The sequence below is a fragment of the Anomaloglossus baeobatrachus genome, chromosome 4 (genome assembly GCF_048569485.1).
Source record: "Anomaloglossus baeobatrachus isolate aAnoBae1 chromosome 4, aAnoBae1.hap1, whole genome shotgun sequence".
NCBI lineage: Eukaryota > Metazoa > Chordata > Amphibia > Anura > Aromobatidae > Anomaloglossus > Anomaloglossus baeobatrachus.
The window spans coordinates 106,179,446-106,206,248 of record NC_134356.1 but is presented as its reverse complement, the minus strand read 5'-3'; the positions used below and the strand labels follow the sequence as shown (position 1 = coordinate 106,206,248).

General features: G+C 43.3%; 1 protein-coding gene across 1 annotated transcript in view; it reads right to left on the bottom strand.

Annotated features, from left to right (window-relative positions):
- Window positions 1-26,338, bottom strand: part of GABRP (gamma-aminobutyric acid type A receptor subunit pi) — a 172,007-nt gene extending 145,669 nt beyond the window's left edge. The window contains exons 1-2 of the mRNA XM_075343387.1: window positions 26,135-26,338; window positions 17,737-17,885 (exon numbers count right to left, since the gene is read on the bottom strand). Coding sequence (XP_075199502.1) covers window positions 17,737-17,885; window positions 26,135-26,338 — 353 coding nt within the window. The remainder of the gene's footprint in view (window positions 1-17,736; window positions 17,886-26,134) is intronic.
- Window positions 26,339-26,803: the final 465 nt, after the last annotated feature.

Here is a 26,803-nt window from a genome sequence, read left to right as displayed (position 1 = left end):
GTGGCAAGTATGGCCCTGGTGGTGGGGGCCCCCTTGGAAGCTCTTTTGGTGGGGGCCCCGGGGCTGAAGCCCCGCCTGCCCCGCCTATAATCCGGCCCTGGGCCTACCCATAGTAAACTATAGCTATCACATCATTAAGTCTAGTGCAGTGCATTGTGGGGGCTATCAGAGAACTATAAAAATAATGAGGACCTGCCAAGCAGCGTTTTAATTTTTACTGCATAGGGATTGGTGGTCAGAGTGCACAGCTCATAAAACATTAGGACAAAAAACACATTGAAAATGGCAGTAGTAATCTCAGTCTGTGAGTACTAATCAAACATTTTAGTGATATATGAAGGTGTTTTATCTGCATAGTCACTCACTGTGACTGTGAATTGATTCATCTCAGATACAGTATATTACAGTAACAGCAATTTAATAACTGGGTATGGTCTCATCTGACCAGAGCACTTTCATCCACATGCTAGCTGTGTCCTCTAGGTACTCTGATCAGATGAGACTAAGGTAAAAAAAAGTAAAATGATAATTTGATGAAAAACTAACACTGCACATCAACTTGAAAACACCCTCCTCACCGTCAAACATGATGGTGGCAGCATCATGCTGTGTAGATTCTTTTCTTCAGCAGGGGCAGGGAAGCTGGTCAGAGTTGATGGGAAGATGGATGGAGCTAAATGCATTTGAACCCAGGAGGAAAATCTGTTATATGCTGCAAAAGACTTCAGACCGAGGTGTAAGTTTACCTTCAGCTGGACAATGACCCTAAACATACTGTCAGAGCTACAATTGAATGGTTTAGATTAAATCATATTCATATGTTTAAATGGAGCAAAGTCCAGACCTAAATCTCATTGAGAATTTATGACAAGACTTGTAAATTGCTGTTCACAGACACTCTCCATCCAATCTCACTGAGCTACTGCTGTTTTGCAAAGAAAAATGAGCAAAACTTTCAGTCTCTAGATGTGCAAAACAGGTAGAGACAAACAGCAAAAGACTAAGGTCCTGTCACACACAGAGATAAATCTGCAGCAGATCTGTGGTTGCAGTGAAATTGTGGACAATCAGTGCCAGGTTTGTGGCTGTGTACAAATGGAACAATATGTCCATGATTTCACTGCAACCACAGATCTGCCAAAGATTTATCTGTGTGTGTGACGGGGCCTTTAGTCCTAAGACACATGGCATGGAAATCAGAGCGAGTAAAATTCGATAAAACATCGCATTCCACTCGGACCAATATTAGCGTATGTGCCAGCACCCATGAGCGATTATTTTCTCAGCCCTAATCGGACCGAGAAAACAGTTGCAGCATGCTGCAGGTGCAATGCGATCCTTGTTTCTCTCGCACCCATTCAAGTCTATGGGGCAAGAGAAAAATTGCACTGCACTTGCAGTACACCGGTGTACTGCGAGTGCAGAGCGAGAATGGCAATAGTTGGCAACGGAGAAGAGAGGGAGATAAATCCCTCCCTCTCCTCTGCAGCGCCGAACCTCCCCTCCTAAGTGCCGGCCCGCCCCCGGCAGCTATGGTCCAATCGCATGATCGGACCTCAGTCGCAGTGACACTTACATGACATTTGGCTCCTACTGTGCTGCCAGCGTGAGCTGCGTGTCATGCGAGGAGCACAGTAGCCCCCGTGTGGCCCCAGCCTCACAGTATTGATTACAGAGAAACGTAGTCCTCTATACTATTGATTCCTTAGGACTAAATACCAATTCATGTCACCATTTTCAGACATCGGCCAGGAACTTGAGAAGCTTGGGCGAAAAAGGGTCTTCTAAATTGACAATGACCAGAAGCATGATGCAAAACTAATTACAAATTGAGTTCTGTCAGGAGGAATGGGCCCAAGTTCCTGCCAACTATTGTGAGAACCTTGTGGAAGAATATCCAAAATGTTTGACCCAAGTCATACAGTTAAAGGGCAATGGTACCAAATACTAATGAAATGTACGTAAACTTTTGACCTTGCAGAAAGTAATAAAAATGCCTTAAAACATTTTCTCTCTCATTCTGGCATTTGGCAAATAGAAATAATATTGGTTCCTATTTGACCTAAAATGGGAAAGGTTTAGTCTGATTTCATGTCAGATAGTGAGAAAAACATGCACACTTGTCTTTTAGATATTGTATGTAAACTTCTGGTTTCAACTGTATATGCAATATATATACGGTATATATATATATATATATATATATATATATATATATATATAAAGAGAGATAGATAGATAGATAGAAAGATAGATACACATAATGTAACTTTATTGAACTTTTAGTTAACAGTGGACACTGTTCTCTCCTGGTTCTCTTCCTATCTTTCTGGACGCTCATTCAGTGTATCATTTGCTGGCTCCACATCTTCTCCTCTTCCTCTCACTGTTGGGGTCCCTCAAGGTTCAGTCCTTGGCCCTCTTCTTTTCTCCCTCTACACTGCCCCAATTGGTCAGACCATCAGCAGATTTGGCTTTCAGTACCATCTTTATGCTGATGACACACAGCTATACACCTCCTCCCCTGAGCTCACCCCCGCTGTACTACAGAACACCAGTGACTGCCTGACTGCAGTTTGCAATGTCATGTCTGCTCTTTATCTGAAACTTAACCTTTCCAAAACTGAACTTCTTCTTTTCCCTCCATCTTCCAACTTTCCTCAACCTGACATCTCCCTCTCTGTGTGTGGCACAACGATAAGTCCTAGGCCGCAAGCCCGCTGCCTGGGGGTTATACTTGACACTGATCTCTCCTTCACCTCCCACATACAATCTCTTGCCCGCACCTGCCGCTTGCACCTCAAGAACATCTCTAGAATCCGCCCCTTTCTCACAATGGAAACGACAAAAACCCTCACCGTGGCCCTGATCCACTCTCGCTTGGACTACTGTAACTCTCTATTAATTGGTCTCCCCCTAACTAGACTCTCTCCTTTACAGTCAATCCTTAATGCAGCAGCCAGGGTCACCTATCTGGCTAACCGCTACTCGGATGCCTCTGCTCTGTGCCAGTCATTGCACTGGCTGCCCATATATCATAGGATCCAATTCAAACTGCTTGTTCTCGCCCACAAAGCTCTCCACAGTGCAGCACCCCCCTACATCTCCACCCTCCTCTCTGTCTATCAGTCCACCCGTTCTCTACGCTCTGGAAGCGACTTTCGACTAACATCCACACTAATTCGAACCTCCCACTCCCGGATCCAAGACTTCTTCCGAGCTGCACCAACCCTCTGGAACGCTCTACCCCAAGAAGTTAGGACAAATCACAACTTACTCAGCTTCAGACGCACCCTAAAGACGCATCTTTTTAGGGCGGCCTATCACACTCCCTAATCAGATTCGATTCACATAGTCCCTCTACAACCTCTCACAACATAGCTCCACATCAAACTCCATGGCGCCCAAAGGCATCTCAAGGCTCGGGCCCACTGGTCCAGGAAACCATTATCCAGCCCCATTTCCGTGAGATGGCTGGATTGTCATTGTAAATAAGCACTTGAACCTTGCCTCTCCCCCCATCTCATTGTAGATTGTAAGCTCTCACGAGCAGGGTTGTATTTTTTCCCCTCTAAATATTGTATTTCTATAACTGTTACTTGTATGTATATGATCCTCCTGAATTGTAAAGCGCTACGGAATATGTTGGCGCTATAGAAATAAAGATTATTATTATTATTATTATTATTAACATAATGATCTAATATTGGACCTTTACACTCCACTAAATAAAGCCACTTGTTGCAGGTGCTTGCTTTTGGAATGTGAGCCAGCCTGGTTTTTAATGTCCCACGTTCAGGCCCATGGGTGTTTTTTTAACCTTTTAAAGAAAGGGCACATTTTTGAATATCTGTTTTTAATTTCCAATTTAGCAACTGTAAGCATATAGCCTGCTGATTCCCCATGTTTGCTTCTGATCGTGACCTAAGTGTAGCTACTTCACAACGTGGCATGCTGTCATCACATAACTTTTTTTTCCATGTCTTTCCAAGAAGCAAATTATTATAAAAAAATAAAAGAAATAAAATACAAAAAAGGTTAATGTTTTGCAACAGCTTTACTATTCAAATGTAACAATCGTAGACGCCACACAATACTGTTGACTGTTTGTGGAAATTGTTTTTCTTTCTTGTACTTACCTAGTAATATAACTTTTTAGGATTGTGGAATTTTTGCTAAAGGGAGGTAGAATTTAACAAATGTTACAGTATACTAGAACAATAAGTACACCCCTGATATTTTTGTAAATATTTTCTTATATCTTTTCATGGTACGACACTGACGATATGATACTGATACAATGTGAAGTAGTCCACATGATCAGGAATAGCAGCTTTTTAGATGTAGCGTGTTTTCGTTGAGTACAAAACACTGCGTTTTACAGTAGAAGCACAGTGGATGGGTTTTATAGAAATCTCATATCGCCTTTGCTTCTTTTTTTCAGCAGTGTAAACTGACATGCGGTGTGGCTTCGGAGCAGCAGTGTGTCAATTTATGCTTGCGGAGAGTTCTAAGCGGGCGGAACACAGGAAAAGTCCTCAGCACCCAGAATCCTGATTATGGGCACAGACCGCTGCACTCTCTTACTGAAAACACACTAATCTCCACAGGATGGATGACACTGCAGTGTTCCAGTATAGTGGGAATGTAGCCTAATGCCTCTATTCCACTTGCAATTAACACGGATGAGTGCAATATGACAAAACATCGGATTGCACTCACACCAGTGTTTGTCAATGAGTCAGTGTTCATCTGCCTTTTCTTTTTTATATCATGAGAAAACAATTGCAGCATGCTGCATTTGGCAACAAGCCTTGCACCGCTTGCACCCATACAAGTCTATGGGTGCGAAAGAAACATCGGACTACACTCGGATGTCATCCAAGTGCAGTGCGATATATGCAGAGACAGGCAGTGGAGAAGATGGAGAGATCAGCCTTTTCTTCTCACCTGTGATCTGACTGCAAGATCGAATCACAGTTGCATGACACTCTGCTCATGCTTACAGCAGAGCAGGAGAAGAGGATCATTAGAATTTTGCATCCGAAGCTCACACACAGGGTACGATACACAAGTAGAACCGAGGCCTAACAGTATAAATATGGTGTGCCCTCTAAATAACTCAACATACAGTCATTCATGTCTAAAGCACTGGCAACAAATGTTAGTACACCCTTGAGTGAAAATGGTCACCTTATGCTCAAATATCCATTTTTATTAAATCAGAGTCCATCACATCATTCTGTGTGGTCATTACCATAACATGTGTATATTAATATCTAACACATCCAGCAGATATAGATACACATTCATCGTTAATATGCTATAGTGATGACTATTTAGCACCTGTACTAAATGCTGACTCATAAAATCATGAAATGCAGCAAGTATATTGTACCCCTATTCAATACTGCCTCTTTAAATCCCCAGAATTACAGCATCGCAAAGGTTTATAAGAGCATTATATTCCTAATTCATCCACTCAGAAACAACATAATACACTGTAGCCTCTTAAGAGCAAACATTGCAGCATTCATATTATCTCTAACCTAAATATTACCTCTATAGCAGTGTCACTTCACAATATCATAGCACATGTAGCACAGGGTATCCAAATCTGTGAAATTTCCTACTCAGTTCAATTTAAAAGTCAACATTTTTTAAAGTCTTACAGACGGATGCAGCACTCTTGAAATTGCTAAAGCTGGGTTCACACTAAGCGACAGCGACAACGACGTCGCTGTTACGTCACCATTTTCTGTGACGTAACAGCGACCTTGTAAGTCGCTGTTATGATCGCTGCTTAGCTGTCAAACACAGCGACGCAGCAGCGATCATAACGTCGCTACATGTGCAGAGAGCAGGGAGCCGCGCTTAGCGCTGGCTCCTTGCTCTCCTAGGTACAGTACACATCGGGTTAATTAACCCGATGTGTACTGCAGCGACATGTCACAGTGCAGAGAGCAGGGAGCCACGCACACTGCTTAGCGCTGGCTCCTTGCTCTCCTTGCTACAGTATACATCGGGTTAATTACCCGATGTGTACTGCAGCCACATGTGCACAGAGCAGGAGCCGGCACTGGCAGCGTGAGAGCGGAGGCTGGTAACGAAGGTAAATATCGGGTAACCAGGGAAAGGTCTTCCCTTGGTTACCCGATGTTTACCCTGGTTACAGCTTACCACAGCTGCCAGACGCCGGCTCCTGCTCCCTGCTCGCTTCATTTCGTCGCTCTCTCGCTGTCACACACAGCGATGTGTGTGTGTCACAGCGGGAGAGTGACGACCAAAAAATGAAGCTGGACATTCAGCAACGACCGGCGACCTCACAGCAGGGGCCAGGTCGTTGCTGGATGTCACACACAGCGACAGCGACGGGATGTCGCTGCAACGTCACAGGAAATGTTGACGTAGCAGCGACGTCGTTGTCGTTGTCGCTGTGTGTGACACCAGCTTAAGATATTGGGGTGTGATCACAAGACCTTGATGCAAGAAGTTAACAGGGACACAAAAAATGTTTTGAGAAAAAAAGATGCACATTAAATAACAAATATTTGAGAAAAATCAATCGTGAAGCAACCAGGAACCCATTATCCTCTAGTGCTGTCATATTCCAGAACTGCAACCTCCCTGAGGAGCAATGTACAAGGTGTTCAGTGATCAGAGACATGGCCAACGTGAGGAAGACTGAAACGCAACCATCAATGAACCAGACACATAAGTTGAAACATCAAGAGTAGACCTTTTGTTTAAAAATGTTCTCCATCCTGGCTCCCTTGTTTCATAATGTCCAATGTCCTAGGACTCTTGTGACACATTTAAAGGCCCCTTTACACACTGAGACTTTCTAGTGATCCCACCAACAATCCCAACCTGGCCGGGATCGATGGAAATGGATCTCTAGTGAGCTGTCAAACAGGCAAACCTGGCCAACGACGCAGCAGCGATACGGACCTGCAGAACGACCTAGATGGTTGTTGGGGACGTGTCAAAGTCCACTGCGTTCGGGTGTCCATCTGCAGAAAACGTAAATGTGAAAAAATGGCACAAAACAGAGCACACACTAACGCAGTGTGCTCCATTACTGTGAATTGCCCTGTCGGGCGCATTCGTTCGGAACAAACTTTTCAGAGTGGGGGAGGGGCGATTCAGACGGATGCTCCCACGGGACCTGTGGACGTAGGGAAAAACGCAATGTGAAAGGAGCCTACTAAAGGTACTTACCAGGTTAAACTAAATGTAGCGCCTGGTCCCGCCAGATCCCGAGGGGGCGCTCTCTTTCACTTCTGCCCAGCCCCAGCATGGCCCCCACGTGCACTCCCGGTCCCAGCCCCCGGCAGCGACGTGCTTCCTCTTACCAGTCCCATGGCTCTGCTCACTCCCGGGTCAGGCGTCCTCTTCCTGGAGCTGCTGCAGTCTCTTCCTGTCTCCCATCCACACACAATTCTGCAGTGAGCAACTCTAGGCTGCACGCGAGGCCACGCCCCCTTTCTTAAAGCAGCAGTGCCTCATTTTCTGGAAGTGACCTCAGAGGCCACCTGTTACCTAAAGACTATTTAGGTTCACCTCCCCTGGCAGGAGGCGCCCAAGCAACGCTTCTACTAAAGCCCTGCTATTGTTCAGGCCCCTTTGTATTACTGTTATCCATATGTTCCTGCCCGTTACTAATACTCTATCTCACCATAGTGCCATCTGTACCTTCCGGCTGTGGACGTCACCGGCCATACCCGCAGTGGACGTCACCGGTCATACCCGCAGTGGATGTCACCGGCCATACCCGGATTGGACGTCACCGGCCATACCCGTAGTGGACGTCACCGGCCTTACCCGCAGTGAACGTCTCCGTGCCACCTGCTATGATCATCTCCGGTGCCACACCCGTGTTCTGCCTGCTGTGGACGTCGTACCCGAGCTACGCCTGGCCATACAGAGACTCCTACCACCGGTTCCTGGCTGCCGTGCTTCTAGGCCTTCTGGGGAGGCACCGCACAGTCCCTGTATAGGGGTTCGCTGCTGGTCGCCTTCTCAGGGGAGTCCGGGGCACGGTCCAGTGAGTCCACCTCCGGACGTTCGCCGCTGCTCGGTGAGCGTAACACTAAAATCTAAAGATGGGAACTTACCCTTGAAATTCCTCTCCTGCTAGAATTGCACCAGGCCCAATGACCGTTTCGGTGCACTGCCTATGCCTGGGGGTTGGTCATCCCAGCAAGTGGCTGTGTTTGCTATCTTTGTTGCTTTTCTGTCGAGTGCTTATAACATTACCTTTTATTTTTTTCTGCCATTTGACTACATACTGTTATTTTCATTCTTTGAGAGGTATTGTTCCTATTTATCAACGTTGATCTACTTAAAATAGATTTATACTGCACAAAATAGTTAATAATAATTAAGATTTACCATAGATGGCTCAGCATAAATGAGTACACTCCTACAGATTTGTCTAAAAATCTTTAGTTTCAATCCAGAATCAACATTTTCTATGGGACATCATACTACATAATAGTCCCACAATTGTGGGCCATTGATTAAAAACAAGATTTGTTATTTTGGACACCAAAAAAATATTTTCTTTACATATTCACTCATGTACAAAAAGTGAGTACACCACAATTAAAGTATTAGTAAAGTAGGGAGCAACCTACAATTTAGACACAAAAATTCTAATTGAACCACAGATAAGTCTAATTATTTGAGGGATAAAAGGAGATGAACGTTTCTGGTTGGCCGCGCTGCTGCTGGATAAGTAGTCATTCCATGTGTTACAAATCGGCGTCGCCGCAAGCTGGCTGCTGTGGTTCCTGCTACTCCCATACGCCGCCGTTTTTGGCCGTGCCTCGGGTCGTCCAGCTGGCTACTTCTTCCGCGTCTAAGTGTGGAGAGGTGGCTAGGGTGCATCGCGTGCCGATTTGCCCCAGCCTGAGCCTAAGTTCAGTGTTTCGCCTAGTGAGCATGCTCAGCCTGTTATTTCCATTCCTGAGGCTAAGTCCTCAGTTCAGGCTACTGAGCATGCTCACACACTTAGTGCGAGAAGCCTCTTTGCCCAGGTGCTTGGACTTCATGCTGTGTCCAAGTCCTGTGTTGTGCCTAATGAGCATGCTCAGCCTGAGTCTTATTTGTGAGGATAAGTCTGTTGTTCAGGCTACTGAACATGCTCAGGCACTTATTGCATCATCTGAGGTGGAGTCCAGTGAGGACTTCACTGGGCATGTCCATGAGGTAGCATGACCTGATAGGCCGGTCAGCGGCAGGTGTTCTGATAATGTGGCCACTACAGACTGGCTTGCGGAGGCCTGTCCCTATGACAAGGCACCCCATCATTGGTCATCAGATGATGACTAAAAAGGGTGTTTGGGGCAGTGCTGTGCATGTGTCATCAGTGATGTGGCGGTTCCGGATAGGTCAGTGGGGACATCACTGATAATGTGGCACTCTGCTATTGACCCCTGGAGGCGCCATTGTGGTTCACACTGGGTTTGAAGTGGACCATAGTTGTTAAAATGGTCTGGAGAGCGCACCACGGTGCACAGTCTTCATATATGCATAGCTCTGTAGCCACAGCAGAGCTTGTCAGATAGATTGCAGCTAGAGCCATAGTACTGGAATCGGTAGGTAGGGTTAGGCATCTGATACCCATCGCGCCCAGATCCACAGTGAGTCACGGTAGGGCTAGTCGTCCCGCTTCCCCTCCTACCATTCCAGTCCTGCCGTAACACCCCAGTAGTGTTAACTGTGCTGCGTCTGCTGCGCCGACTGTTCAGGTGTGCCCCCTATGTGCACAACCAGTCATTACCAGGACCCTCTGTGCTGCTAACAGGAGGAGTCCTCGTCTCGGTTTGTGTGGGCCCTGTGGAGTTAACAGGGTTCACAGTTATCCTGATTGAAGTGACTTTTAACTTCTTTCAGGCTTTATTTTGGAGCCCCCTAGCTCTGTATTATCGGCCTGACCTTCGGGTTGCCAGCAGCAGTTTACCATCACTGCACAGTGGACCCCGACTGGAGATTGGGAGATTTACTACCTTTTCCTAATCCGACAGTCCCCCGTAACACCATGCTGTGGTAGTAACTAATAGTAACTTTATTACGAGTTTCAAGTTCGTATCTGCCTCTTTTTTTTAAAAATAGACTAAATAGGTAGTACTGACCTCCTGCTTATACTCACCTGCCATGCCGTAATGGTTCCAGCATTTTTGGAGCTCACGTGAGGTTGTGATGTTATCCAATCATAGCCAGCTACACTCTCACTGCCTTTGGGCATATGAGCAACCAACAGGAAGTTAACAGCCAGTTGCAGTTCTCACATCCTGTTGAGTACTCACACATCTGAAGGTGCAGAGAGTGAAGCCAGCGGTGATTGGGCGCAGGGTTCACGTGACGTCACAACCTCATGTGAGCCTTGGGAATGCAAGCGCTGACACCAATGGAACCACGCTGACACCAGAGGTTAGAATAATCTTTTTTATTTTGTTGCGGTCAAACATAAGGAATGAGAATGGATTGTCCTAGTCTTTGTATGTAGGAGATACAGCTAGTATGTGGAAGAAGGTGCCCTGGTCAGATGAGACTAAAGTAGAATTTTTTGGGCTAAATGCCCAAGGCTATGTGTAGAGGAAAATCTGTTAAAGTGCCTCCACACTGCATTCCTCTTTCTGTTCAGTGGTTCATTGGGGCTTCCATCTGAACCCCTCACAAAACGGGATTCGAAACTCTGCGCCGACAGGGTCACTGACTGCAATGGTGCAAAATGAGTCACCATGTGCTCTATCATGCACCATTTTCAGGGGTATATGACTATGGGAGGCAGACATCCAGACATAGTAGACTGTGTCTGAGTGTCAACCTCCAGTAAGCATATAACTCCTAAAAATGGTGCACGATAGATCACACGGTGACTCTGTCTGCACCATTATAGTCATTCGTCCCATCTGCGCATACATTCAGTTCCCATTTTATGGGGCATTCGGACAGAAGCCCCGACTAGACCACTGAACCGGGAGAGGAACACAGTGTCAAACCACCCTTAAAGGCTGCAAAAGATTTGAGACCGGAGCGTAGATTCATCTTCAAGCAGGACAACAACCCTAAACATACTGCCAGAGCTACAATGGAATGGTTTAGATTAAATCTCAAAGCTACAACGGAACTGTTTAGATCAAAGCACTCCCACTGAGCTATCTTGCAAAGAATGGGCAACAATTGCAGCCTCTACATGTGCAAAACTGGTACTGACATACCCCAAACACTTGCAGCAGTAATTGCAGAACAGGTGGTCCTACAAACTCAGGTGGGCTGAATACAAATGTACATAATATTATTACGTTTTTTGGAAACCATATATCATTTCCTTTACACGTCACAAAAATTTACTACTTTGTGTTGGTAAAGTAAACATGTGATCACATAAAATCTCAATACAATACATTTAAGTTTGTCAGTATAATGTGAAAAAAATTAGAAAAGTTCACAGGAAGTAACACTTTTCTAAGGCACTGCATGTATGACTCTGAAATACTGCAAGCGTTTCAGAGAAAAATACGCCACAAAAGCTGCCAGGAGAAAGCCATGCTGGAGATTCGTCAGACAGGCGGGTCCCTAGTGGTTTCTCACTGTCTGCTGTCCTGGATTGACAAATATCTTCCTATATTCTGCTGACATACTTAAAGTCCTGATAATCCAGGGCAGCAGGTGAGAAGAAGTCACTGGGGACAGGGGCGTAACTACCTCGGTCGCAGAGGTCGCGACTGCAACTGGACCCGGCAGCTTAGGGGCCCGCTCTGCAGATTAGCAAGCAGCTCCTTTCTGTGAGAGGAGCTGCGCTGTTCTGGTGCAGAGCACGCGGCTGCTATATGACCCCCCTCCCCTGTCATCATGCACAGCAACAATGAAGAAGCGTGCAGCGACCCGTGCAGCTCCACGCTCCATCATTCTCCCCCTGTGCCTGGGCGGTGACGTCACTCCTGTGTGACCGCTGTGCTGAGAGCACAGAGCGCAGGGCGGGAAGACGCTGACCGCAGCTGCAGGGAAACGGAAGAGAGGTGAGGACAGAGCAGCGGGGGAACGAGGAGAGAGGTAAGAACTCGTTTTTTGTTTTTTTTAAAGTGCATACACAGTGGCCAGGGGCCTGGGGGGGGCATGGGGGTCTGCCAGCATTTTACATGGAGCATGGGAGGCTGCCAGCATTATACATGGAGCATGGGGGGGCTGCCTGCATTATACATGGGTGCTGGCTGCATCATACATGGAGGACCATGGGATGAATTATAATATATGGAGGACTATGGGGCACAGTATAATATATGGAGTACAATGGGGTGAATTATAATATATGGAGAACTATGGGAAATGCATTATAATACATGGAGGACTATGGAGCTGCATTCTAATATGAAGGGTTATGTGGGACCCTTTATAAAACATTGAAGGCTATGTGGACGCCATTATAGTATTTGGAGAACTATATACAAGGGGGGACAAAGATACAAGCAGGGGATGGGAACGTTTTGTACTGAGGGAAAAAGGGCTCTTTCCCTCAGCACCCAGCTTTCCCATGCTCTGCTATACATCTTCTCTCAGCACCCAGCTTTCCCATGCTCTGATATGGGAAAGCTGGGTGCTGAGGGAAAGATGTATAGCAGAGCATGGGGAAGCTGGGTGCCGAGGACAAGAAGGATATCAGTGGAAAGAGCACACATAATATGGGCGCACATCAAAAAATAATGTACAACATCATTTTATATATAATTTATTTTATTGGGTCAAATAGAGAAAAACACACAATTAAAATCCTTTAAAAAAGACAAACAATTACAAAAGGACCTCAGAGTATAGTTCAATGGCTCCAGAATAATATACCAATTGATACAATGATAAGAAAATGAACATAGGTAATACCAATAAATATCTATGAATTGTATCAACCAATTCTCCAATCAAAATTGACATGCAGATAATGGTTTCAAACAATTTGTACGACAAAGCTCAAGCAAAAATGAGTAGCTTATAATAGCAAAAGGAGAGAAAATGTAAACAGTAATACTAATGAGTGGTAAATTAGCATAGAAAAGTTTGCAAATAGCTGAAAAAAGTTACCATAAATAGTACAAGTAGTATATCTCAAGACTAATATGCACAATAATATAATGGTATACCTTGATATAAGTATACATATAATACATGTCAATTTAATCACACAGTAATATATGACATGAAGCAAAAGCAAGATTGTAGGGTCAAAAGACCATGAGTATCTGATAAAACAGAACCCTGAAATGACAATGTGCAAGTCCAAGATATAAACTAAGACAAAAATCAGTATTTATGCAGCCTGTATCCAGAAGATTTTATAATGGATAGAGAAAAGGGGGGGCAAATCAGTACCAAGGTCAAGGAGGCACTAAGCCCATGCAGGTAGCAATATACCATGATCCCCGCTGAAGGGGCAATCTCGCTAGAGCAAAATCAGGTCAAAAACAATAGGAGCACTAAAAATAAGCTTTTTTTGGTAACTTGTGATGTGGAGTCTCTGTATTCGAATATCGCGCTCCCTGATGACATTCGAGCACTTACGTATTTTTTGGATGCACAATCCAACTCTGACAGAATGCACAATTCTTTTCTGCTGGACCTTTGCTCCTTTGCTCTTGATCATAATTATTTTCTTTTTGATCACCAATACTACCGACAAACATCTGGAGTTGCCATGGGTGCGCGTTTCGCACCATCTTATGCTAATTTGTTTTTAGGGTGGTTGGAGGCATCTCTTGTCTATCCCTCCCAACTCTATGAACAATTTGTTACTCATTAGAGAAGGTATATTGATGACGTGATATTCGTCTGGACGGGCCCTGAGGAACTTTGTCATGAATTTTTAAGATCTTTAAATAGTAATTGTTACAACATCTTTCTCACGTATGTCATATCGTCCTCCACAGCTACCTTTCTGGACCTCTCTGTGAGAATCAAGGATGGCCTTCTTCAGACTAATCTGTACCGCAAACCCACAGCCACCAATAGCTTGCTCAGGTTTGACAGTTTCCACCCTTTCCATACCAGAAGGGGGGTCCCTATCGATCAATTCTTAAGGGTACAGAGGAACTGTAAAATGCCTGAAGATTTTTGTACAAGCTAACGACTTAACAACTCATTTCAGGAAACGTGGATATCCCCGTAGTGTCATCTCTAATGCCTTTCAAAGAGCCAGAAATGAAACCCAACAGACCCTCATCAACAAATGTTCTGTTAAGGAAGACCAACCACTTCGGTTGGCGACCAACTATAACAACCAGTGGACACGAGTACGACAGATTTTGTCGAGACATTGGACCATTCTTACCTCTGATCCCCAAGTCTCATCTTTGGTGAGTGACGCTCCACTTCTTACAGCGCGACGTGCACCACGTCTTAGAGACATACTCACCAATAGCCACTTTACCATTAAATTGAACAGGGGTATAAATTTGAAGGGCTCCTTTCCCTGTGGCTCATGTACTATTTGCCCCCACATGCACCCTACTAGAGATTTTTTTGTGAACCCATGTGATGCGAAAAAACATAATTTATACTCATATATTAATTGCAAAACTACTAACGTACGTCATCTATGCTATCATATGCGATTGTCCTAAGGTGTACGTGGGTCAAACCTCTCAGGAGCTCAGAAAGCGGACCCAAACATATATTTCGACCATCAATTTGGCTACAACTGGAGGCTCTCTACATAAAGCACTGTTATGTGCAGAATCTAGATGGATCTTCCATCTCGATTCCCTCACCCCCCATGGGCTTAAAGAGGAACTACTATATACCGGGTTCCTGGGCTAGGGATGGCCGCACCTCCCCTGAATCCTTATTTAATGTCTTTATTCCTTTTTTCTTATAGTCTACCAGTAACGAACTCTGGGATGAAGAACTGCATTATCATCTATTTGGAACCCCTCTATCTTTTCACAAATCTTGGATATACCTCAAAGGGATGCCATCTGTATGGACTCGTTGTACTCTTCTTGTTGCTGTTGCTCTTTGCTTCTGGACTACATACTCTGTGACGCCACCAACTTTCACATACGGATTTTTTGTACTCTAGAATACTAATGTTCTGGCTTTATGGCTCTGGGATATATACCATTCATTTTATTTTTCAATACTTTATTGGCTGTTATGACACCTATGACCTTTTTGAATGTTGTTCCTTTTGCCTTAGGTCTTACTCAATGTTTTCATCTTTCTGACATGAAGATTGGCTTCTCTTGATAAATCATTATGACATCTGATAACCCGTTTGCACCGTGTGTTGTTCTAAATGTCATTTTTAATGACAATCCAATAGGGTGTCACGTCATTTCAACATTGTATGCATACAATAATATTGTGATCTCGTGGAGATTCACAATTATTATTCATTTTGGAGGTTCTTTATAATTGGATTATTATTTTCTAATCCATCCATCAGCACTTTTGTCTATTATGTGGACGATAGTACCTTCGTCCCTGTATTTCTACTTTTGTCGTGATTCCCCTATCCCCATGGTATTTGCGTTCAGGTGCAATACCTGATGAACCTTCAGCGATCTACCCATGTTGCGTCCTCTTGCCTGCTCGGCCTTCTGCTCTTGAACTCAATTACGTGTTTCTGAATTTTATGTTTTCTTGTTCGAAATATGAAATATCTAAATGTCCGCTCTTTCTGCATGGGTAAAATTGCCCTATAACTCTGCATTATGGTCCATTATAGATCTTTATAGGTAGGCGGTTGGTAACCCATATCTATGGGCTGCACTTTGTATGTGGGTCGTCTTGGATATACATTAATGAGTTTTATTACTCACTGATTTAATCTATTCTTGACTTCCCTAGACTTTGTCTACTTAGCTTGTTCTTTTGAATAATATGATGCTGACAGCTATTTATTTTAATATGCTGTCTAGCGTCAGTACAATCTGCAGGCCTGATATCTATGTGCCTACTGGTTACTATTCAGTGAACCGCGCATGCGCATTTATTTTTTGTATTTGTATTAACATCGTAACCTTCTCTGTGCACGTAATATGTCATGTGATTATAATATATCCAATGAGTTTCCCCACTATATCTGTGTCCGCGTGTCCTCCTCGCAGCCTGCATTAAAGTTTTTTGACATTTCCGCACATGTGACCGCTTGTGTCATATCACGTGATGATTCAGACCCTGGAACGCCTGCGTATTTGTGCTGTCTGCGCGCGCGTCATCTTTCATACTGGCTTCCCACACTTCCTTACAAGGTAAACGCCACAGCCTCTAGCGTTACAGCGGTGGTTGCAATTACTGACGCTTCAACCGGCAAGTAATTATTTAATTGTTGATATGTATATTTACATGGTTTTTGGGTCATACCCTTCACTTCCCCTAACGAAGCTGCTAGTCAGCGCAACGCGTTGGGCTTTTCTCCTGGCCTCATACCCCTCCATCAGCTCCTTCATTCTCCTATTTTTTTGCTTGCAGCTCTTTTGACCACACCGGGCCCGGTCGGTAATTATGCCTTTTTGATCCTCACTTTTTTTGGAGCTTAATTTTAGTGCTCCTATTGTTTGTGACCTGATTTTGCTAAAGCGAGATTGCCCCTTCATCGGGGCTCATGGTATATTGCTATCTGCATGGGCTTAGTGCCACCTTGACCTTGGTACTGATTTGCCCCCCCCCCCCCCCCCTTTCTCTATCCATTATAAAATCTTCTGGATACAGGCTGCATAAATACTGTTTTTTGTCTTAGTTTATATCTTGGACTTGCACATTGTCATTTCAGGGTTCTGTTTTATCAGATACTCATGGTCTTTTGACCCTGCAATCTTGCTATTGCTTCATGTCATATATTACTGTGTGATTAAATTGACATGTATTACATGTATACTTATATCAAGGTATACCATTATATTATTGTGCATATTAGTCTTGAGATATACTACTTGTACTATTTATGGTAACTTTTGACTCTGACTATATGCAAACTTTTCTATGCTAATTTACCACTCATTAGTATTACTGTCTACATTTCCTCTCAGTTTGCTATTATAAGCTACTCATTTTTGCTTGGGCTTTGTCGTACAAATTGTTTGAAACCATTATCTGCATGCAATAGATTGTCAATTTTGATTGGAGAATTGGTTAATACAATTCATAGATATTTATTGGTATTACTCATGTTCATTTTTTTATCATTGTATCAATTGGTATATTATTCTGGAGCCATTGAACTATACTCTGAGGTCCTTTTGTAATTGTTTGTCTTTTTTAAAGGATTTTAATTGTGTGTTTTTCTCTATTTGACCCAATAAAATAAATTATATATAAAATGATGTTGTACACTATTTTTTGATGTGCGCCCATATTATGTGTGCTCTTTCCCCTTCTTGCACATATTCTGCTTTCACACATAGGGCAGCACTCTCTTGTTTATCTCAGGCTGTGCATCCCTCTGTTTAATTACACAAGATGGATATCAGAACATAGGAAAGCTGGGTGCTGAGGGAAAGAGCCAAGTGTCAGCATCATTATCCTGTACCCTGAGTGTTATTGTCCTGTACCCCAAGTGTCGGTGTACGTAGAGGGGGGGCCCAGGTCCGAACTTTGCACTGGGTCCCATCAGACTCTAGTTACGCCACTGACTGGGGACACAGGTGTCTGACTTGTCTCTAGCACGACTCAGTCTCCAGTGGCTTTTAGAGTATATTTTGTCTCTAACACAATGGAGCATTTCATAGTTAAACATACCTGGCTGACATCATACAACCAATGTCGGATACATGCTGCCCATGGTTTGGGATGTATGTATCAGTTGTCAGTTTCTCTTTAATAAAAAAAACCTCCTCACATTTCATGCAATCATCAATTACATCATATGGAAGAGACATGTCCCAAGACTTGTGAAAAAAAAATAATTTAGTACAAGGCTTCAAGAAGATCAGCAAAGCTTTACATTTAAGTCAGAATTTTGTAGCAAAAGTGATAATTTTTTTTCTACAAAAGTGAAACTGTAACCATTTCAGACATCCAGGCCAAAAAAGGAAGTTAACGCCTAAAGCGGAGCATCTTTGGATGATAAGAATTGAAGAAAACAGACATGCAAGTTCACACCATTTATCTTGTGGAAAGCCAAACCAAGATTTATGTTTCCCATGGCACAGTACAATGTACAATGCAGAAAAATGGCATGCATGAGTGTCGTCCATCACTAGAAGACTTACCTAAAGCCCATGTACAAAAATTCCACCTACAATATGCCAGGGTCCGTGTAGAAATATATAAAGACTACAGAGATTCTATACTCTGCACTGATGAGTCAACTGTAAATGTTATTTGGAATTGATGGCTTTAACTGTATGGCGTCACAAATTGAGGAATACAAAAAAAGCATAGCGCCTACAGTAAAAACATGGTGGTGACAATGTTCTTAAGAGGGGCTTCATGCATGGTGGTGGTGTCGGGAAGCATCAGGGTTTTTAGACTATCCCAACCTGAAAATAGCAGCCCAGATGCGCTAATTTTGTCACTGTACCCGGCTCATCCCAATTACATTGATGTCCGACTGCTGTGCCACTGTGTCCCACAATCCGGCTACGGGTTCACTGGCGGTCCCACTTGATATCTGTCGATGACCTCTGGTGACCTGACTGCAGGATTGCCCGAGTGATCTACTGCCGTGTCCCACAATATGGCAGTCCAACAATCCGGTAGTCAGGAGGTCAAGCCTAGGGACTCCTGTGCTGCCTCTGTGAATTCAGTTGAAATTGCTGCTGTATTGCAGTATCCTGCAATCTGACAGTCTGGCAATCTGGCAGCAGGTTCAACTGAGCTCACTGAGGGCAGCGTAGAAGCCTTCAGCTGTGACCCCCGGTCACCTGTCTGCCAGATAGATGTACTGCTTTGCCACCGTGTCCTGCAGTCTGGTAGTGGGTTCACCGGCAGTCACAATTGGTACCAAGGGAGTTCCCAGCTGTGAACTCCATTGACCTGCGTAATGTCACCACTTCTCATAGATGAGGGCTCCCCCTTTATTTTCAGTGTATCCTAGAGGCTATAGCGTTTTCTGTCACTGCAGCCTCTGGATGTAGCAGTGCCGAGGATTGTTATGGGACATCATGTGAATTATGTCAGAAATGCAGGGGCATTTTGGGATTAATAATTGAGTGAAAGAGGGTGTCTGTATTTTTTTATTTCAAATAAAGGATTGTCTGTGTGCTTATGTTTATGTTGACTTACTGTTGTCTTACAGGTTAGTAAAGGGAGTGTCTCATAGGCATTTCCACAATACTAACCTAGGGCTTGATGGCAGCTGTAATTTTTGACAAATCGCAGATATGATCAACCCTATATATATGATCCCAATTGCAATCACAACATGGCAATCAGGATGAGCCAGGTAAGGCGCCGGAATTGATGCATCTAATGGAGGCTGGTATTTTTAGGATGGGATGAACCAATAACCATGGCTCTTCCCACCTTGATAATACCAGTTTGATGTTCCTTTTTTGAAATGCTTCTACGCAAGATGTAATGGGACATACACATTCCAAAAAGTTCAACTTTTGTCTTGTCAGTCCACAGGTCTCCCAAATGTATTGGGGATCATCAAGATGTTTTCTGACAAAACTGAAAAGAGCCTTTTTTTCTTTTTGCCCAGCAGTGGTATTCATTTTGGAACTCTGAATGTCCATTTTTACTCAGTCTCTTTCGCTACATGCGCACGCTGCTTCTTTTTCGTGTTCAGAAACTGCAGCCAAAACTGCAGCCAAAACTGCACCTTGTCAGAGAGAGCCTGGAAATGTCACAAAAAATGTAGGTGCTTTTTTGGTGCGTTTTTGCTGCTTTTTTGGTGCGTTTTTGGCTGCAGTTTTGTCAACAATTGTTTCATGTATTTTTCAGTTCAAACAAGCCCATAAAGCTTGTTGAATTGAAAAAAAAAAATTAGAAATAAATAAATAATTAAAAAAAACTGGCGTGCGGTCCCCCCCAATTTTAATGCCAGCCAGATAAAGCCATACGGCTGAAGGCTGGTATTCTCAGGATGGGGAGCTCCACGTTATGGGGAGCCCCCCAGCCTAACAATATCAGTCAGCAGCCGCCCAGAATGGCCGCATCCATTAGATGCGGCTGTTCTGGGACTGTACCCGGCTCTTCCCGATTTGCCCTGGTGCGTTGGCAAATCGGGGTAATAAGGAGTTATTGGCAGCCCATAGCTGCCACTAAATCCTAGATTAATCATGTCAGGCGTCTATGAGACACCCTCCATGATTAATCTGTAAATTACAGTAAATAAACACACACACACCCGAAAAATCCTTTATTAGAAATAAAAAAACACAAACACATTCCCTCATTACCAATTTATTAACCCCGACAAAGCCCTCCATGTCCGGCGTAATCCAGGATGGTCCAGCGCCGCATCCAGCTGTGCTGCATGGAGGTGACCGGAGAAGCAGCAGACACCGCCGCTCCGGTCACCTCCATGCAGCAAATGAAGACAGCCGGGCGATCAGCTGAGCTGTCACCGAGGTTACCCGCGGCCACCGCTGAATCCAGCGGTGGCCGCGAGTAACCTCAGTGACAGCTCAGCTGATTGCGCTACTGCGTGGAGCTGACAGGAGCGTGGAGGACGGGACTATCAGCGGTGGCGGTGAGAGGGGTCCATCATCTCCCCTGTGTGGGGACAGCGGTACTTCGGGGAGGAACACGGGGAGGACGGGACTATCAGCGGCGGCAGCAAGAGGGGGATGGACATTGGCAGCTGAAAACATTGATTTTTCCCTCTCGCTGCCGCCGCCGCTGATAGTCCCGTCCTCCACATCATCTCCCCTGTGCGTGCATGCTGGGGACAGTGGTACGTCGGGGAACACGTGGAGGACGGGACTATCAGCGGCGGCAGCGAGAGGGGGATGGACATTGGCAGCTGAAAAGATTGATTTTTCCCTCTCGCTGCCGCCGCTGTTGATAGTCCCGTCCTCCACATCATCTCCCCTGGGGACAGCGGTACTTCGGGGAACACATGGAGGACGGGACGGGACCACTTGCCTGACCTCACTTCCTGACAAATCACCTGCGTTTTTGGTACCAAAAACGCAGGTAAAAGGCAGGTAAAATGCACCACTTTTGATTAGCATGCATTTTTCCTGCGTTTTTGATGCCCTCATTGATTTCAATGGGTGACAAATGTTGACAAAAACGCAGGAAGAATGAACATGCTGCATTTTTTTTGTCACAAACTTTTGACAAAAAAAACGCTGACAAATAAACTGCAATGTGCGCATGACAAATCTGACTTCTCATAGACTTTGCTGGGAAGTCAGATGTCAGAAAGTTCTGCTGACAAAACTGCAGCCAAAAAAAGCAGCAAAAAAGCAGGAAAAAAAGCAGCGTGCGCATGTAGCCTTATGGTGGAGTTATCAACACTTACCTTAACTGAAGTAAGTGAGGCCTACAGGTCTTTGGATTTTGTTGTGGGGTCTTTTGTGAACTCTTTGATAAGTCGTTGCTGCCCTCTTGGGGTAATTTTGGTCAGCCAGCGACTCCTCAGAAGGCTCATCACTGTTCCTTGTTTTTACCATTTGTGAATAATGACTCTCACTATGGTTAGCTGAAGTCCCAAAACTTTAGAACTGGCTTTATAACCTTTTCCAGACTGATAGATCTCAATTAATTTGTTTCTCATTTATTCCTGAATTTCTGTGGATTGTGGCATAATGTCTAGCTTTTGAGGATCTTTTCATCTATTTTACTTTGTTAGGCAGGTCCTATTTAAGTTAATTCATGATTGAGAACATGCATGGCAGTAATCAGGCCTAGCCATGGCTATGGAAATTAAACTCAGCTTTCCAAAGATGTGATATACCACAGTTAATTTATGTTTTAAAGGCGGGGCAATCACTTTGTCACACAGGGCCCTTTAGGTTTTGATTACTTTTCCCCTTATTAATAAATACATTAATTGATAAACTACATTTTCTGTTTACTTGTATCGCTAACATTTAAAATTATTTGGTGATCTGAAATATTTATGTGAGACAAACATGCAAAAGAATAAGAAATCAGGAAAGGGGCAAACACTTTTTCACACCATTGTATGAGCAAATCTGAAGAGACAAGCTGAACATCACTCTCCAACCAGCATCTGGACTCTAAAAGAAGCTGTTTTTGAAGAATCGAGAAAGATAGAAGTAGCACTATGTCACCAATTTGTTCATTCCTTGTCTAGACTTGGTGCTGTCCTTAAAAATAATGGAGGTCATACAAAATACTAGATGTAGTAGTTTTTGATGTGGGGTGTATTTGTTTTTGCATCAACTAATTTGGGTAAAATTAAATATTTTGTAATGAAAGTTATATTATTATTAACCTTTCTTTCATGTCTTGGGTAAAAATAAATGTTTTATGAAACCCAGTATTGCTAAAATGTAGAAATTGTTCTCGTGTTCAGTGAGATATTGATTCAAATCTTACGGCTTGATTCATCATTGCATTTGTCTGTATTTATACAGTTTTGTGATTTTTTTTTTTTTGTTTCCTTCCTGTCGGTGGAGTTTAGCAATTCCAGATGTTTTTGGCTAATTCAACTGCGACCTTTCAGGCCATGTGCACACGTTGAGTGTCAGGTAAACCTCACCAATACAAAAACCTCTTATACCTCAATATTTGTATTGGAATATCATTAGTGGACCAGTCAGAGCAAAAGTATAATAGAAACACGTCAACACTTCTGCATTTTTTTTTACCCATTCGTGATTTTGTCTTTCATATACTGAAGTAAAAATCTCACTAAACACTTAATGACTGTATGTGGTCTTTATGAGTCACAATATATGGCACAATTTCACTTCAGTTCCCTTCACGGTGTATTTTTGAATATGTCATAGTTTTGGCTCAATTTTTACAACTTTTGGCAAATACTGCTTAAGACCAGAAATAGCCTATGTTTGACTTTTCGCCAAATTTATGAATCGCATGCCCCATTTTAATTGATTAGATTCATTACGAGAACTAACACAAACTACAATGAAATCATTAAACAATTATTTTCTCCAATAAAATGTTACTTTAGCTCGAAATTTTAATTGACACCACAATTTTTTTGTACAATTTCTCCTGAGTACAGCAATATTGCATATGTGATGTGGTCAGAAACAAATGTTTAGGAACATGGTCTGGCTGAAAATGGAAGGGAGCACTATTTGACTCTCGGAGCACAAAGTAGTGGGCACAAATTACAAATGTCATGTCACAGTTGTAGAACCCTGGGCAGAGAGGGGCTAGGATAAGGGATACAGTGGGGAAAAAAAGTGCTTAGTCAGCCACCAATTGTACAAGTTCTTCCACCTAAAAAGATGAGAGAGGCCTGTAATTGACATCATAGGTAAACCCTAACTATGAGAGACAAAATGAGAAAACAAATCCAGAAAATCAACTTGTCTGATTTGGCAAAAAATGTTTTGCAAATTATGGTGGAAAATAAGTATTTGGTCAATAACAAAAGTTCATCTTAATATTTTGTTAAATATGCTTTGTTGGCAATGACAGAGATCAAATGTTTTCTGTAAGTCTTCATAAGCTTGGCACACACTGTTAGTGGTATGTTGACCCATTCTTCCATGCAGCTCTCCTCTAGAGCAGTGATGTTTTGGGCCTGTCACGGACTTTAAACTCCCTCCAAAAGTTTTCTATTGGGTTGAGTTCTGGAGAATGGCTAGGCAACTCCAGGACCTTCATATGCTTCATACTAAGCCACTCCTTCATTGCCCTGGCGGTGTGCTTGGGATCATTATCAGGGAGAACTTGCACAATTGTTGGCTGACTAAATACTTTTTTTCACCAAAATATATGCTTTCAGGGTTAGTCCTCAAGCAAGTTTAGGGTCTCTTATTTACCTGCCGCTGTAGCAGCCATGGGCTGACACTGCTGTTTTAAGTGTGCGGCTGTGCTAGCCGAGCGGCATCACGGTATATAAGTCATGGCTGTGCAAATCTTGAGATGTTAAAGCATTCCCAAAGTGGGCATATGCATCTGGAAATGTGTGTATATGTATTTGAATATACAGTATGTATGTATGTGTATAATATGTATGTGTGTATATGTACTGTATGTATATTTGTGTATGTGTTTATGTATGTGAATCTATTTGTATATGTATGTGAAATTATGTGTATGAGTGGATTTGTAAATGTGTATGTATGTTTTTGTGGGAATGTATACATATGTGAAATTAATTGTATATGAGTGTATATGCACGTCTGTATCAGGACTTGTACATTGAGTTGTATGTACAGTGGGGAAAATAAGTATTTGAGACACTGATGATATTGAAAGTTTTCCCACCTAGAAACAATGGGGAGATCTGTAATTTTTATCATAGGTACACTTCAACTGTGACAGAGTAAAAAAAAATCCAGAAAATCACGTTAATTTTGAAATATGTAATTAGCATTTCATTACATGAAATAAATACAATAAGAAAACATAATTTAATATTTGGTACAGAAACCTTTGTTTGCAATTGCATAGGTCAGACATTAAAGTAAACCTGTCAGGTGCAATATGCACACAGAACCACGAGCAGTTCTGGGTGCATATTGCTAATATCTGCCTAACTGTCCCTGTATCTAGTAGCATAGATAAAGAGATCTTTAGAAAAAGAATTTCTAAAGATCTTTTATTGTATGCTAATGAGGCCAGGGACTAGTTGCAAAGGTGTGATTTCCCCTGGCTAGTCGGCCCCTTAGCATATTAGAACGCCCTTGTGGGCGTGCTAACATGCTAATGAATGTGCAGTGTCAGGGGATGATCATGCTCACCTCTCTGCTACTGTCCAAATCCTGAATTTCGGCTCAGTGCACATGATCCTGGATGATCCTGGATATTCGGTCATGCACACTACATGGGTTTGAAGCCAGGACTCATACACCCGGTGAGCATGCACACCATGAAGCCGGGATCATGCACACTGAGCCGAAATACAGGACTTGGATGCAATGGCAGTAGAAAGATTAGTGTGACCATCCTATGATGCTGCACATTCACTAGCATGTTAGCATGCCCACAGAGGCGTACTAACATGCTAAGGGGCCGACTAGCCAGCAGAAATCACGCCCTTGCGACTAGTCACTTTCCTCATTAGCATTTGAGGAAAGATTTTTAGAAATAGTCTTTCTAAAGATGTCTTTATGTATGCTACTAGATACAAGGATGGTTAGGCAGGAATTAGCAATATGCACCCAAAACGTCTTGTGGGTCTGGGTGCATATTGCACCTGACAGGTTCCCTTTAACTGTAGTTTTTGACCACACTGCACACACTGCAGCAGGAATTTTGGCCCACTGCTCCATACAGATCTCCTGATCTTTCAGGTTTTGGGGCTGTCGCTGAACAACATTGAGTTTCAGCTCCCTCCAAAGATTTTCTATTGGGTTCAGGTCTGGAGACTGGATAGGCCACTCCAGAACCTTGATATGTTCCTTATGGAGCCACTCGTTAGATGCCCTTGCTGTGTGTTTCAGGTTATTGTCATGCTGGAAGACACAACTATTACTCATCTTCAATGCTCTTACTGAGGGAAGGAGGTTGTTGGCCAAATTCTTGTGATCTATGATCCCATCCATTCTCCCATAAATCCGATGCAGTTGTCCAGTCCCTTTTGCAGAGAGCACCCCTAAAGTTTGATGTTTCCACCCCCATGCTTCACAGTTGCGAAGGTGTTCTTGGTGATGTATTCATCTTTCTTCTTCTTTCAAACACGGCGAGAGTAGTTCACACCAAAAAGTTCTATTTTGGTGTTATCTGACCACATGACCTTCTCCCATGTCTCCTGTGCATCATCCAGATGGTCATTGGTGAACTTCAAATGGCCCTGGACATGTGCTGGTGGGAGTAAAGGGACCTTGCTTGCCCTGCAGGATTTGAATCTATGCTGGCATAGTGTGTTATTCGGGGGTAAATATATCATTGGTGCAACCTGTGCGGCTTCCCAAGAGGTAAGAGGGCCCGTTGGTACCTCCGATGCAGGTGGAATTGTGGATTTTGGTGGGTTACTGGACTGCAAAAGGCCCATTTACTGCTTTTGCACAGGGGTCAGGTCCTCCCATGTAGTTCTGGGCTGATTATTGACCCTTCTCAAAATCATCCTTACCCTACAAGGCGAAATCTTGCATGGAACCCCATACTGAGTTAGATTGAAAGTCATCTTGTGTTTCTTCCATTTTCTAATACTTTCACCAACAGTTATTGCCTTCTTACCAAGCTGCTTGCCTATTGTCCTGTAGTTCACTCCAGCTGTGTGCAGGTCTATAATTTTGTCCTTGTTGTCCTTAAACTTCTCTTTTGTCTTGGCCATGGTGAAGAGGTTGGAGTATGATTTATTGAGTGTATGTGTCTTTTATAATGGTAATGAGTTCAGTCAGGAGCAATTAGTACTGGTAATTAGTGCAGAATAGGAGGGCTTCTTAAACAAAAAATAACAGACCTGTAAGAGCCAGAATTCTTGCTGGCTGGTAGATGATTAAATATTTATTTCATGCAATAAAATGCTAATTAATAATTTAAAAATCATACCATGTAATTTTCTGGATTTTTGGGGGATTCTATCCGCTACAGTTCAAGTGTACCTATGATAACAAATTATAAAGCTCTCCATTCTTTGTAGGCGGAATAACTTGCAAAGCCAGCAGTGTATCAAATACTTATTTCCCCCATCGTATGTTTGTAATTTATAAATAATAATAATAGTAATAATAAAAATAATAATATTACTGGCTGTCATACATAGCCACCATTTGCGAGTAGAAATAAGAGCTTGCCT